The sequence below is a fragment of the Panicum hallii genome, chromosome 5 (genome assembly GCF_002211085.1).
Source record: "Panicum hallii strain FIL2 chromosome 5, PHallii_v3.1, whole genome shotgun sequence".
Classification (NCBI taxonomy): domain Eukaryota; kingdom Viridiplantae; phylum Streptophyta; class Magnoliopsida; order Poales; family Poaceae; genus Panicum; species Panicum hallii.
The window spans coordinates 7,524,634-7,538,232 of NC_038046.1; the positions used below are offsets into that span (position 1 = coordinate 7,524,634).

The 13,599-nt window shown below is 53.3% G+C and overlaps 1 protein-coding gene across 1 annotated transcript; it reads right to left on the bottom strand.

Moving 5' to 3' along the window:
- Window positions 1-1,821: 1,821 nt before the first annotated feature.
- LOC112895789 (ethylene-responsive transcription factor 8-like) lies at window positions 1,822-2,954 on the bottom strand. Its single transcript, XM_025963781.1, has one exon. The coding sequence runs from the start codon at window positions 2,859-2,861 to the stop codon at window positions 2,127-2,129; it is 735 nt and encodes a 244-aa protein (XP_025819566.1). The 5' UTR covers window positions 2,862-2,954; the 3' UTR covers window positions 1,822-2,126.
- Window positions 2,955-13,599: the final 10,645 nt, after the last annotated feature.

Below are 13,599 nucleotides of genomic sequence, written 5' to 3' on the forward strand. Positions count from 1 at the left end.
GCAGGTACCGCCGCACCAGAGCTCGGCGCAGGGGAGCGCGCGCCCTTTTCCGTGCCCGCGCTGCTCCGCCACGCCATCCGCCGCTACTCCGCCTGCCCAACTGGTACGAGCACTTGCATGCGGTGGTCCCGGCCTGCCATCAACGCCGATCGGTGCCCCCCTCCGGGCACGCACGTCCCAGTCAATGCCCCCACACTCCCCACCGCACCGCACCTCCGCCCTCCCTCACACGTCCACATCCCCCATTACGTGCACCATAGCTTTTCTCCGCCCGCCCCCCGTAACTGATGGATTCCAACCTTGCCCTCTGCCGTGGGTTCCCTGCCGTCCAGCAAAGAAAATGGTACAGGGCGCGCCGGCACCGCTCAAAAGCTAGACGGAGTACGGGTGACTTTTAGATATTACGTGCATTTTGTTTTCTTCTTAAAAGTAAAAACCCAAAGAAAATATTTACTTTTTTCTAAGTAAGTATTTTGTGTAGCAGCGAACTTAGATCTGTCTGCCATGGGAATTTATAAAATGGACCTGTCAATTTCGAAAGTAATTTAGCAACGAATTTAAATTAAAAATTAAAAAATCAAACAAACAGGACATAAAGTTAGCACAAATCTTTAAAAGCTGTGATTATCACCTTCTACACCTGTAACACATCAGCTGAGCTGCGTTAGTTACGTGTTCATGGAGGGAGTAGTACTATCGTGTAGCCGTAGCCCACAGCATGCGCCGCATAAAGAATTTGGTGCACCAAGTAAAACCAAAGCATGCAGGCGGGCAAGGAGTAGTAAAACGACGGAAAGCGGCAACCTTCCGGAGGCGCGGCGCGCGGCGGGCCCCACGGCGAGGAGAAGCTGCCGCCGCGCGAATCACTGCCCCCTGATGCCGGCCCTCGCGCTGCGCCAGGCCCACAGCTGTCGGCCGAGACCACGCCCGGTCCTCGCGCCGCATCCGGACGCGGCCGCCCAGAACACGGAACACGCTACGCGCGCCCGCCGCGGATCCGGCACGCGCGCGCCCACAGGCCAGAGGCCCAAATCCCCCGCGAGACGCGAGCTCGCCCACCCCCCGGAAGGGGCCGCAGGGCTGGGCGCGCGCAGGGGATCCCACGGCCGGCAACGACGGGGCCAGCCGCCGCGCACACGTGTCGCGCGGGCCCCCGCCCACACGCACACGTTATTCTCAAGGTCACGAGTAGCACAACGCAGCCGCGATTCCGTCGTACGAGCAGATCGTCGCCGGTGCGGAAAGATCCAGCCACCCCACCGCTCGAGGAGTCGTCCCGTCCACACCTGCCTCCCCGCCCGAGGCCCACGACTCCGCCCGCTCCGGCACCTCCATCGCATCTTCCTTTCTTTTCTCCTCTTCCTCCCAAAGATCTACGCCCGCCGGCCCTGCCGTCTCGTCGACGCTGCCAGAGCACCCACGGATTTGAAAAACATTTCCGGCGCCGCAAATTGGCCGCGGCGAGAACAATAAGTACTGTCGTTATTCAGCGGGGAAAGGCGTGGAAACACGTAGCTTGGGTAACGATGCTTCTCTTCTCCCTCGGCCAGCGCAGCAGCGGCGGAGACGCACGTCGCTTCCTTCCAAATCAGCTTCACCGTGAAGCAGGATCCGAGCTTGGCCGAGTCATTAGGCTGGCCATGCAGAATGAGCGTCACGGATGGAAGGACAATGAATTGTCGTGTCGCGGTGACGGCAACAAACGGTGAGGGCTGCAAACGCAGAGGGCGGCGCCCAATAAATGGCGACCTGCGTTTTCCCACCCATGGGAGACACCTTTTCTTGAATGGAAAGATCGAAAGGAGACGTATCGAGATGATCTGCACGAATTTACTCGGTGTCTTTTTTTCTCTCTGAATAACAATATCCTCAATACTAATAGAACGAAATACTAGCAGTACATAATTTACTCCATATCAGCGCCGGCTTGATCTGTCTAGACAGACGAACAGATCTGAGATCAATTCCGTCCTCGGCGGAAAAACTATTTACACAGGCTCCTCCGTCTCTCCCACGCTAATGAACAGAACTACAGGGTAGAGGACCAAAAAACAACAGAAGTAATATTCCTCAAGGCAAAAAGGAAAGAGAAACTACGAAGTCGTCAGCTAAAAGCTCTGGTGTGGCTAGTTCTCCGCCGGCGGCGGCCAGTTCAGATCCAGATCGAAGGAGACCTCCTTTGCGGTCACCGCGGGCGGCGAAGGGGTGTGATCGACCACCGACGAGGAGTCGGAGTCGCTCTGCGCGACGGCGGCCACGGTGACCGGCGGCGGCGCTACCTTGAGCATCCGGTACCCGGCCGCCGCGGCCGCGGCCGCTGCCGCTGCCGCCTGTTCGTAGAAGAAGTACGGGTGCGGGGTCGAGGTCGGGCGCGCGACTGGGTAGCCCTTGAACGGAAACCGCATGCCGCCGGGGGAAACCGCGGTCACGGCCGCCGCCCGGTGGAAGAGATCGAGATCGAGTGCCGGGGGCAACGGCATGGCCTGCATAGGCGCCTGGACGCCGCAGCCGCTGCCACCCCCGCTCGAGTCGATCGTGCTGTTGCTGCTGGGGCTGCCGGCGCCGGCGGCGACGGGGCACTGGGACGCGAACGGGAAGTTGGTCTTGGCCTTGGCGCCGCGGAACTCGCGCGCGGCGGCGTCGTAGGCGCGGGCGGCCTCCTCGGCCGTGTCGTACGTGCCCAGCCACACGCGGCTCTTCTTGGCCGGGTCGCGGATCTCCGCGGCGTACCGCCCCCACGGGCGCTTCCGCACGCCCCTGTAGTGCGGGCCCAGGCCCACGCCTCCGACGCCACCGCCGACGCCGAGGCCGAGGCCGGTGGCCGGCGGCACCGGCGACTTGTCCGCCGACCGGGGCGCCATGGTGTACAAGTGGCGTGTGTGTGCGGGTGTTCCTGTTCAGCGAGGAGATGCGGGCAGGGAGGGGGGGTGTGTGTGGCGTCTAGGATAAGGCGAGGGGGCAGGGGATGCATTTATAGGCGGGCGCCGGGGTTAAAAAAGGGGAGCAGGCAGGGGGGAAGCCGAGCGCGAGTGGTGGAGCGGAGAGAGGGAATAAAACTTGGCGCAGTCAGCGAGCGGTTTGACTGTCCTCTCCTCGCCGCCGCCCCTCGTCTTTAGCGAGGCGGCCATTAAAAATCTAAAATTAGGCGGCCGTTTTTCCGCTTCCGCCACCTGCCGGCCTGCCAAATTACGTAACGTATGGCAGGTGGTGCGGGTGGCGTTTTCCTTTCAGGCCCCCGGACTCTACTGACTTTGCGCGAATGCTGCCGGGTCTTCATGCTAAAGACACCCCCGGTTTAAATGTCAACAAAAAAAAAATCATTTCAAATGCGTAGTATACGCTGGAATGTGTTTAGTCTACAATTTCCAATAGTTTAAAATTTGCTGTGAATTTCACCCATATGTGACTTTTTAGGTTGATTAAACCATTTGTGATCTATTTTTGTCATTCTGAACGGTCGAAGTAGCCATAATTTTATAATTAAAAGGATGATCGACTCTAGTTCAAAGTGTGCTTCAATCATAAAATATAATGATCTTCCTATGAGTGATCATTCTTTACATGGAGAGGCAATTTTCAACGCTCCATATTGAGATGCATTATGTAAACCTTTAGACAAAGTCGTATGAATAGAAGTTAAAACTAACAAGTTTACTTAGAATAAAAAGGTTTTGAGCTTCTTACAGCGAGTTCAAGCATAGCTTCTTGTTGTTTTTGTGATGATAAACATATAGTGATGAGTGTTAAGGTTAAATACCTTAAACCACAACAAAGCAACTAAACTTATATTAACAAAATTTGTTCCAGTGAACTGGTCCGGTCCTAACGTTTTAAAGATAATTCTTTGGTTCCATGTTTATTGAAATTGTTAGCTCTTCAAATATTTCAATAGTCTGTTTTCATTTTCAATGTACCCTACAATTAACTAGTGTTTATCTTAAATTGCCGGAAGCTAGTAGCATTGCGCTTGACTTCCAGCTTGTATGGGCACACACAAAGGTCAAATTTTTAAAGCTTCTGCTGAAATTTTGTTTTGCTTAAGAATTCCTAGCGAGTGACCCTGTTCATATGATCCGATTTTTGTTCACCCAAATGAATGGTTGTCAAATTTATTTCAAGTTGGGGAAGATGCGCACAGCAACAACATCATCTCACCAATTACCTATGGCGAGTGACTCTGTTCAAAACGAGGGACCAAGCAGCTTGTTTGGCTGCCAGTCTGCCACCTGCCAGCAGCTGCAAAGCGCGGCCAGGAGTTGAGCAAGGGCGCAGAACTAAAAACTTGACGCGCGTGGGCTAGAACGAAAATTCGTAAGATATCCGAAAAGTGAAGCGAGCGCGGAGACACGGACGCAAAGGCAAAGCCGCCGCTCGCGGGCCCCACCTGGAGCGGGGGAGGGAGCCGCACGCCACGCCACTCAGCGCGAAGGAGCACGTCGCGGCCGCGCGGCGCGGGCCCCGCTGGGCGAGGAAGACGACGCATCACGATCATGATCCGTGCGTCCCGAGCTGGGGCCAGGCAGGGCGCGCCCGGGGCGGCGTCGGCATCGGCCGCGCACGCAGCAGGCGTAAAGACACGTGGGGCCGCGGCGGCCTCCACCGCCGAGCTGTCGTCGCGTCCGTCCCGCTCCCGCGCACGCCTCCCTCTCCCCGCCCCACGCCACGCCGCGATGCTAACGGATCGTCATCTAGAGCAAGCCGCGCGGCGGAGGGGGGAGGAACCTTGTCTCGCGGGGAAGCTTGGAGCCGGAAGATACGCCGCTCGCGGACAACACTGGCTCTCGATTGGAGGGCGGAGCTCAGGGTTCTTTCCCCCCCTGCTACTTGGTGGGGGAATGGTGCGTGCTGATGGCTGGAAAGGTAGACCGAATTTCTTGCCTTTCTATCGGATTGACGAACGCCACACGCCATGGTTATTCGTCAGCGATTCATCGTCTGACGGCATAATTTGAGCAAAATGTTCTTGAGTTTCTAGTAACAAAGAATCGCCGCGCTGCAGCTACAGCTTAACTCAGACTCGATAGTTTGTAGGTTGTCGTCAAACTGCTGAATTTGACCATGAAACCTGTGCTTCAACCATTGCAGTTTTCCCTTCTCTTTGTTTCCAGAAGAGCTCTGCCACGAGCAACAAGCTCCTGAACATCTGCGCATGTTAGCATGCGGACCTGAGCTCTTGGCGATCACTGACCCTCTAGAACGCAGCAGAATCTTCAGATCTATATCAAATCCCCGAACCTGATCGTTTACTCCTAATCCTCTTTCTAGCTCAGCCTGTAGAATTATCCTGACTCAGACAGAATAAGAAACGGCTGATCCGGGTGATCCCCTGCGAATGCGACGGAGGAGCCGCTACTTTTCAGCGCAACTACTACTCGTACAGCTGTACGTCCCGGTGCTCCGCTCCAAGCTCGTCCAGTGAGGTCATATCCAAGGAAAACAGCAGCCGAAGACGAAGGAGACGCGCCCGCGGAAGCGGAAGAGGTCGTCCAAGGAAAGCAACCGGACCCCGCCCGAGGCGCGCGCGGCAGCTCACATGAGGGCGCGTGGACGGACGGCCGCGCGCGCGCGGGCTCACGGCGTGGGCGCGGATCCGCGTGCGGCGCAAAAGGGGCCGCGCCGCGGGTGGGCGCCACATCGGCAGCTCCGCGGGCGTGTTGCTTGGATCGCGGGGCCGTGGGGCACCCACCGAGGCGCGCAGGCGGCAGGCGCCCACCCCACCCGCCACCGGCCGCCGGTCCCTTTTTATTTTTCGAGGCGCTGGGCCTAGACCGACAGCTAGTACAGCCGCACCCCCACCACGGCGGGCACCGGCACGCGCCGGTTGCCCGCGGATCGCGTGATGCCGCCGCGCCGCTTCCATCACACGCTCGGGGGCAGGCGGCAGCGGCGGCACTGGCACTTTCCTGGCGGGCCGGCGAATTGCTGGACGTACGCCCGACCGTGTACCAGGTGCCGCTGCCGTCCATTTGATAAACGCAGGAGAGGACCACGGACTGTTGGCTGGCAGCTCCTTGCCGACGCGGATACCCGGAGCTGTGCTCCCTCATCGATTTCGAGTGACGAATTATGATAGGAAATTTCCAATTTTCCATTTCTCACAATAAACTGCTTGTTCTCAGCGGCAGAGGACGAAATAAAATTAAGGTAAAGCGAAACTAATATGAAAGAAATATTCAAAATATATAGTCAAACACCACCAATTCACCAACACAATAAGAAAGTAAATATAAAAAATTTTAGGTCAAATTGGCACGTAAAGAGTTGCAAGTTCCCCTTTCCCTTCAGATACATCTTAGCTTTATCCTAACGTCCTGAGCTCTTGATTGTTACTTTCTTCCTCCCTCCCTTCCAAGTTAACACACATAAAAAAGGAATCTTACACGATCTTAAATTAACCAAACTATGAAACAGATCATGACCGATTTCCCGTTGCGCCTGTGTTTAGATCGGAAGCAGGGAAGAACAGCAGCTATGGCGCCAGACTACCAGGACAGGTGAACAGTTGAAGGTATTCAGAGCTGAATCAAGATACAGCAGACGCCATACTTTACCATACCGTGTCCTCCGCCCCAACTTGTTCTTATGCATTATCTCTATGCATAGCACATACGGAGTATGGATACAGAAATACAGTAGTACTTTGTAATCCGTAAATTACTACGGGCATAGGAGTATTTCACGGTACTGGAAGAATAACCAACGTGCGTGCCATTCGGTTTCAGAGCTATGGACTATCAGAACCGAAGAGTGAGGCACGTGGGGCAAAGTGAAAACTCAATCAGCGGTCGTGTTCACTCGCTGTGCAGAATTCTCCAGAACGGTGGAGTACCTGCTAGGACAAGCAGGTCCGCTTCCTTTACCTCCACGGCCAGGAATTTCCTTTGGCTGGGCGGCCGGGGTGCACCCCGCTCTGGGGGCGCAATTATTGGGCGACGAAATCATGGCGCCGAGCCGCCGCCGGGCGTGGTGGAGGTGGCGTCTCGTGGGCTGCGCCTGCTCCGCGCCACTTGGTGCGGTGTGGATGGGACGCTGATTAATCCCCGCCCGCCCCGGCACATCTGCGTAAACCAAATCCGATCCCACGCACCCCTGCGCTGGTACCCGACAGCGCCCACAAATAGCGCACGCACCTGACAACTACGTGCGGCGCGGGCCCCACCGCCCAGCCGCACCCCCGCTGGCGGGTGCCGGTGCGCGGCGCCCGCTCGTGGACCTGTTGGCGGAAAAGGATTCTGAATTCCTCGCATCGGCCGTAGAAAATGACGGGATGAGAGGGAGACGAAAAGGAGGACAAGCGGGACGGGAGGGGGGCCTGGCCCTGGCGGCTGGCGCGGCGCCTTCTACGTGCCGCCTCTCCAGAGCAGTCGTGGGGCGTCGCATGGGCCCCGGGCGCGCGAGCGGCGCGGCGCCAAGTGGAGATACGGGCGGATCGCGGCGGGGACGGGGACTGCCCCGCGACGCCGGCGCCCGCCTTGTTTGTTTGCTTTGGGCGAGTGATGGAGCTGACGGCGACAGGCGGCGGGGCGGGGCGGGCGGGGCGGCTGGTGGGCGGCGTGGCGCGCGCGGCGCGGAGTGGGGCGGACGGGACACGTCTCCGCCTGCCGCCGTGCTGCCGGGTCCAAGTCTTTGTCCCCGCAGCTGCGCGCGGCCGCCCCCCGCTTGACGACGTCGCCCTCCACCGGCTGCTGCTGGCGTACGTGGACGCGGTTTGGCTGGCGTAACGATCTCGGCATCCCGGCGGATCTCGCGTTCCCGGAATTTGACGGCGGCGGGTGGTGGAGGGGCTGTTGGGTTTACCTGGCTGGCTGGTCGCCTGGTTCCCACGGGGCACGGCTGGCAAACGCAGCAGCCGTAGCCAACGGAACATTTCTTTTTCTCTTTTTGCCAACTGAACCTTGGGTGGCACGATCTATGATATATTTTTTTTCAAGATCAAGCCCAGCTGTAGTTGGAGGCACGCAAGTGCATGGACTTTATCCTCTTACTGTAAGTAGATCTTTTGTTACGATAAACTCCCTGGCGGACCAGAGCCCGGGCCACCGGTAGCGAATCTAGGATTTGAGATTTGAAATTAGGATGGTCCAACGAGGTAAAAAAAAAAAATAAAATACCACAATGGCTTAGTAAAATATTTCCTCTCTCAACAATCCTGCAATAAAATGATGTAAGAAGTTACAAATTGCAATAAGTAATTCTAAATTTTACCATGATTAATTAGGCTACCAATCTAGAACTAGCAGGTAAGAATTGTAATTTTGTAGTCATGCATCGCACTTGTACAAGCAGGAAGCTAATTACCTTGCCTAGTTGCCTTCGTGGCTGTGGCCGTGTGGCTCGCAGGTGACAGGTCGCAGCACGCGCTCGGCGCTCCGGCCTCCGGCGGTGCCGCGGTGGGCTGGTGGGCGCCACTCGCTAGTCGCGTATCCTGCTCCGCAGAAGCCGCCGCCCGCGCCCGCGTACTCCCAGCCTCCCGGGCGGTGCGCGCGCGCTGCAGGGCTGCATGCAGCCGCTGCGTGCCTACGTGCCGGAGCCAACACCCGCTAGCTGCGCTCCGCCGCCAGCCTGCGGCAGTGCCGCCGGTCCCCGAGCCAAAACTCTACAAGTACGCGAGTCGCGAGTAGGTCACGAGCGAGCGGATTGGTCGGGCCGGCAGGGGCGCTCAGCCGCTGACCTTCAGATGCCCGAAAAAAATTTCCATCTTGGGCCTTTTTTAGGGTGGGCCGGGGCCCACACGGCCCAGCATCTGGATCCGCCCCTGCCGACCACCCTGGCCCGGGCTCCCGTGAGTGTCGAAATGCAACAGCTGCATGCACACATCTAAGCCGGGCCATGAACCAATAGCAACCGGGCAAAGCACAACAAAGATTTATAAACGTGCTCATTGCCCCTAGTGTCCGAGTAACGACAGATACATCAATTAATTTACTAGTTATAAAATCTCATGGAGCCAAGCAGATTATTGAAAATTCATTTTTTTTGCTTTTATTTTTTGTCAATAGTTATACTTAATTGATAAGATTGTTCAAAAATAATTAAATTAAGCTAATACCATCAACTTTACTTATAGTCAATGTATTTGTGTAAACTTGTTCTCGACTGCTATATTGGTCCAGGCTCTATAAAATCTCTGGATCCGCCACCGGATAAACTAAAGAAATGTAGCCACCAGGGGTAGAAACTGAAAACATAGAATCTGTAGAGATAGATCCCCCATAGGCCTATTGCTTGTACGCTAGTCATAGGAGAATTTCGATCGGATCGGTGCACTCATGAGTGTTACCTTTTCAATTACCTCGCTCACCAATGTCTTCCAAACTGATTCTGTGAATGGACTATCATGCCATGTTAAATTTCTACTATACCTCAATCGACATTTTTTGTTTGGAACGTAGTACGGTCGTAGGCACTTGCGCACGTGCACGCATACCCGCTCTAACATATTTTGATGTAGGGCGTTGCTAGGGTCGGACGTCCAATCCATCGGACGGTCAGCTGTTCCATCGCAACATCGAAGAATAACATCAACCGGTATGTTCGTTTTCTTCCCTCTAAACTTTAGACCTATCACATCAAATAGAATCTTACTATTTAGAAGTATTAAATAAAGTTTGTTTATAAAACATTTTGCACAGCTGGGTGCTAATTCGCGAGACAAATTTAATGAGCCTAATTAATCCATAATTTACCATAGTGATGCTACAGTAATCATCCGCTAATCATGGACTAATATAGCTCATTAGATTCGTCTCGCGAATTAGCACTAGAGTTCTGCAATTAGTTTTGTAATTAGACTTTATTTAATACTTCTAAATAATAAGATTATCTTTGATGCGATCTCTTGGCACCAGAAAACGAACGCACGCATAGGCATGATAGTGCAACATGAGCAAATGACGTATGAAACATCTCATTGATTAAGAAAACCTAAATCACAGTTGCAACATCACAGAATCTCAACTACAACTCCACAAAATCAAGGTTGAAACATCACAAAGTCGCTGGTGAAACATCGCAAATTCATGGTTGAAACACCACAAACTATTGCAACATCACAGTATCGCAACTGCAACTTCACAAAGATTTGAAACATCACAATTCGTCACCGAGAACGTAGAGAAGGTCGCGGCGAGCGGCCCCCATGCCGGAAAAGGCGCGCGAAGGGCGCGGTTGGGGGTGAGGTCGACGACTACGCGTGCAGCACCTGCAGGTGGCGGCGGGCTTGGTCCGGGGAGCGCCGCGGCCTCGCCTCCGAGCCCGCCGGAGTACCGCCGCGCGCAGCCCTCCTGGCAGCTTGGCGGAGCAACGCCGCCCTCTCACTGCGCCATCGTATACCAGCCCGGGTGGCCTGCCTCTCCCCACGCGCTCGCGGCACTCCACCTCTCCAGTGCGGATCCAGTCGACACGGGCGGCTAAGGCGGCGCGGCTCGACCGGTCCAGGCGGCAGCGCTCGATTCCTCAGATCGGCGAGGCGATGGCGCACACGAAATCACGGCGGGCGACGGTCTCCTTCCGTGGCGGCGCAAAATCCCTCAACACGGCAGAGGCAGGGCATCCCTCTCCCAGTGGCGCTCGACCTCCTTGCGCGGGCGCGTGAGATCCTCTGCTCGGCCGCCCGGAGCTGCCCCGCCACGGCCGCCGCCTGGAGCTCCTCCTCCGCCGGCCCCGCCGCGCGCGCCTGCGCCCGCCAGCCTCGCCGATGCGCCCCGTGCTCGCGTGCACTGCGCAGCAGAGAGATGTGCGCACGGTGGTGTGGGTGATTTTTTCCCTGGTGAAAGGATAAGGTATAACCGTAGGAGAAAAAGGATAAAGTGAGAGGGAGGGCACGTCACCGTCCGGAGGGAAGGACGCGCGTACGGACGACCGAGCCGTAGCATTACCGTTTGATGTATCTACCGGTAACAATCCATCATCAATTGTCATATCATTCAGGGCTATGAGGAATGGAGATAAACTTGCATACACATCCAGAGCACAAAACAAATGCACTCCTGGCGCTTCAGAACTGCAATGCGTCAAGACCCTAAATGCCCATAATAACTTGCGGGCCATGCTTGTATTTTTCACACATTATTAACTCAAAAGGAGTTTTAATTCTAGCAGGCCAAAATTTAGAAACATTTCACTCGTTCCAAGTTCAAACCATATTACAGGATCGTTGTAGCACCTAGTCAGACAAAGTGAAAGATCACAAAACGAACAGGCTTCAGGGACACCTATGTTTTGTCGAAGTCATTGCTTCTAGTTGCTCCAATGCCTCGACATCTTAGAAGTGAAAGCAAGAAAGCAAAAGTTTCTTGAATGATGATGGGATTTAGCCTTGCAAACAACTGCCCCTGTAGACCTTGCTAAGAGTTTGTTGCAGGGGCGGAGCTGCTCGCTGTGGTCCGCCGACCCGATGGATTTCTAAAAAACTCAGTGAAAATTACTATTCGTCACTGTTTTCTAAAGGCAAAGATCCCATTGCGCGATAGTAAAGACCCATCCCCATTTTCTCCTGGCTTCGCCCCTGGTTTGTTGTGTAGCATAATCATATCAGAATACTAGTACCTGCAGTTTTGTAAATGCAGGAAAGTTAGTCAAGCCCATAAATCCATTCGAGAAGTTAACCTGGGGACGATTTGGTTGCGATAATGTTGCCTGAATTGAAGAAGAAGCTTGGCAGTAATAGCATGTCATTTCCCACGAAAGGGAATAGAGAATATTCAGGAAAACGGTGACATGCAGTTTGTTAGGAAATCACATTAAAGTCACTTGCTAAGTAAACCGAATTTCAATGGAGAAATCAGGGTAAACTTACAAAGGGCAAAGAGGTGCTCGTCTACCAGAGTAGGCAAGCTCTTCGCAATTTGCTGTAGAGACTCGGGATCAAAATCATCAACCAGAGCAAACACATCATGGGCAATGAGTTAAGTGATGAAGGCATGCACTCTGGTCATGGGTTATTGCAGTAGCGCTTTTGCAGTACGCACAGAGAAAACAAGGGCCGAAGGACAAACGGCCCAACAGTAAAACAAGGCCTAGAGGAATGATTAGAAATCCCAACAGGACAAAAAGCCCAACAGAAAAACACAACGAGCCTAACGGACAAAACAAAAAAAAAGCCCAAGTATGAGTAGGAAGTAGCATAAAAATCTGATTGATGGCCGAGCGAAGTCTAATCGAGTCATGATTAGAAATCTATACCTATTTAAATCACGTAATATTTCCATCTAAATTTTTTATTTGATCCACTTTTATCATTGATATATGGGTCTTAATCCATCCCGTATGCAAGTCGGACTATCTCTCCATTTATGACTCGATCACGTAGATCCTTACAAATTTATGATGGGCTAATCATTATATGCTTGAGATGTAGTAAAAATTCCATGCTCATTGAATCATATATTCTTGACCAACTAAAGTCCAAACTATATCAAAGATTTTTCAGTTGTTCAAGCGTACATAATCCAATGAGTATAAAATTTTTACTACAAATCAAGCATATAGTTATTAGCCCACCATAAAAATTTCACCATAATTGGACTATGAAAACTATAGCTATGAATTAATTACTCAAAAATTTATATTTAAAAGTATAATAATTGTTTTTTACTAAATTATATCATATCATATGTTCAATGCATAGATGTCTCACGTGGAGTCCAAGAAAATTAAATTTTCTATTTTATGATTTTTTGATTAACTATAATTTTTCAAAGATTCAACCAAAATAAATATAAAAGAAAAGAAAGCAGTCAGGGAGGTTATGTGTCCGATATTATGAGTCTGAAAAGTCTAAACGGATGATTTTAGAGAGGAAATACGAATTCGTCCGGAAGTTCAGAAGGTAAAAAGGACTTTTTTGCTTGTACAAAAAGATCGGATTCAAAAAGAAAACCAAGGGCATTGGGCTGCCCAATCCTTCCTTTCAAGTGAACAACCCACTAGAATCCCCAATTGGGCCTGCTATACATAGACGGCTTGTTTTTGTGCTAGACATAGACGGCCGCGTTGTTGAGTGCGCTATCAAAGTCAGAAGCCCATTGAGAGTACCCTCAAGGCCTTAACTGATCTCAGAAGGCCCACCTAGAATCGGTTCTCTCGAGAAAGAAAATAAAATTAGAAAGAAGGCAGAATCTGAGCTACAGCAGAAATGGTCTGAATCATGCACGCTTACGTTTTGAGACGGCCTCATTACTGGAGTTATTATGCACGTTTAGGTACACTAACATACGAGCAATGCTATTATCTTATTAGCTGCGACGCCGAAGAATTTTCCAAATCAGATTCGCATTTAAAAAAAAGGGAACTAGGTCGCAACCGTACACTCCCCAACTTCCACACGTGGTTAACCACGGCCGCAGGCCGCCGCGCCCGCGCCGGAACGGATTCGCCAAGACGCCAACGCCGCCGCTGAGTCGCAGCGCTGCCCGGCCCCGGATCGCCGGCGGCCGCCGGCCTGCAGCCCTGCACGTTCCTCGCTCTCCCTGTCCCCTCCCCTGGCTTCTGTCTGTCGCGTCGAGCGCTCGTCGAATCCGGCCAGACCGCAAGCGAGCGCCCCCACACAAACACGCACGCACACAACGCGAACGCGTCGCATCCCTTCTCTCTTTCCCC

Coding starts and splice junctions, on each gene's coding strand:
- LOC112895789 (XM_025963781.1), bottom strand. CDS start 2,861: ATGGCGCCCCGGTCGGCGGACAAGTCGCCGGTGCCGCCGGCCACCGGC.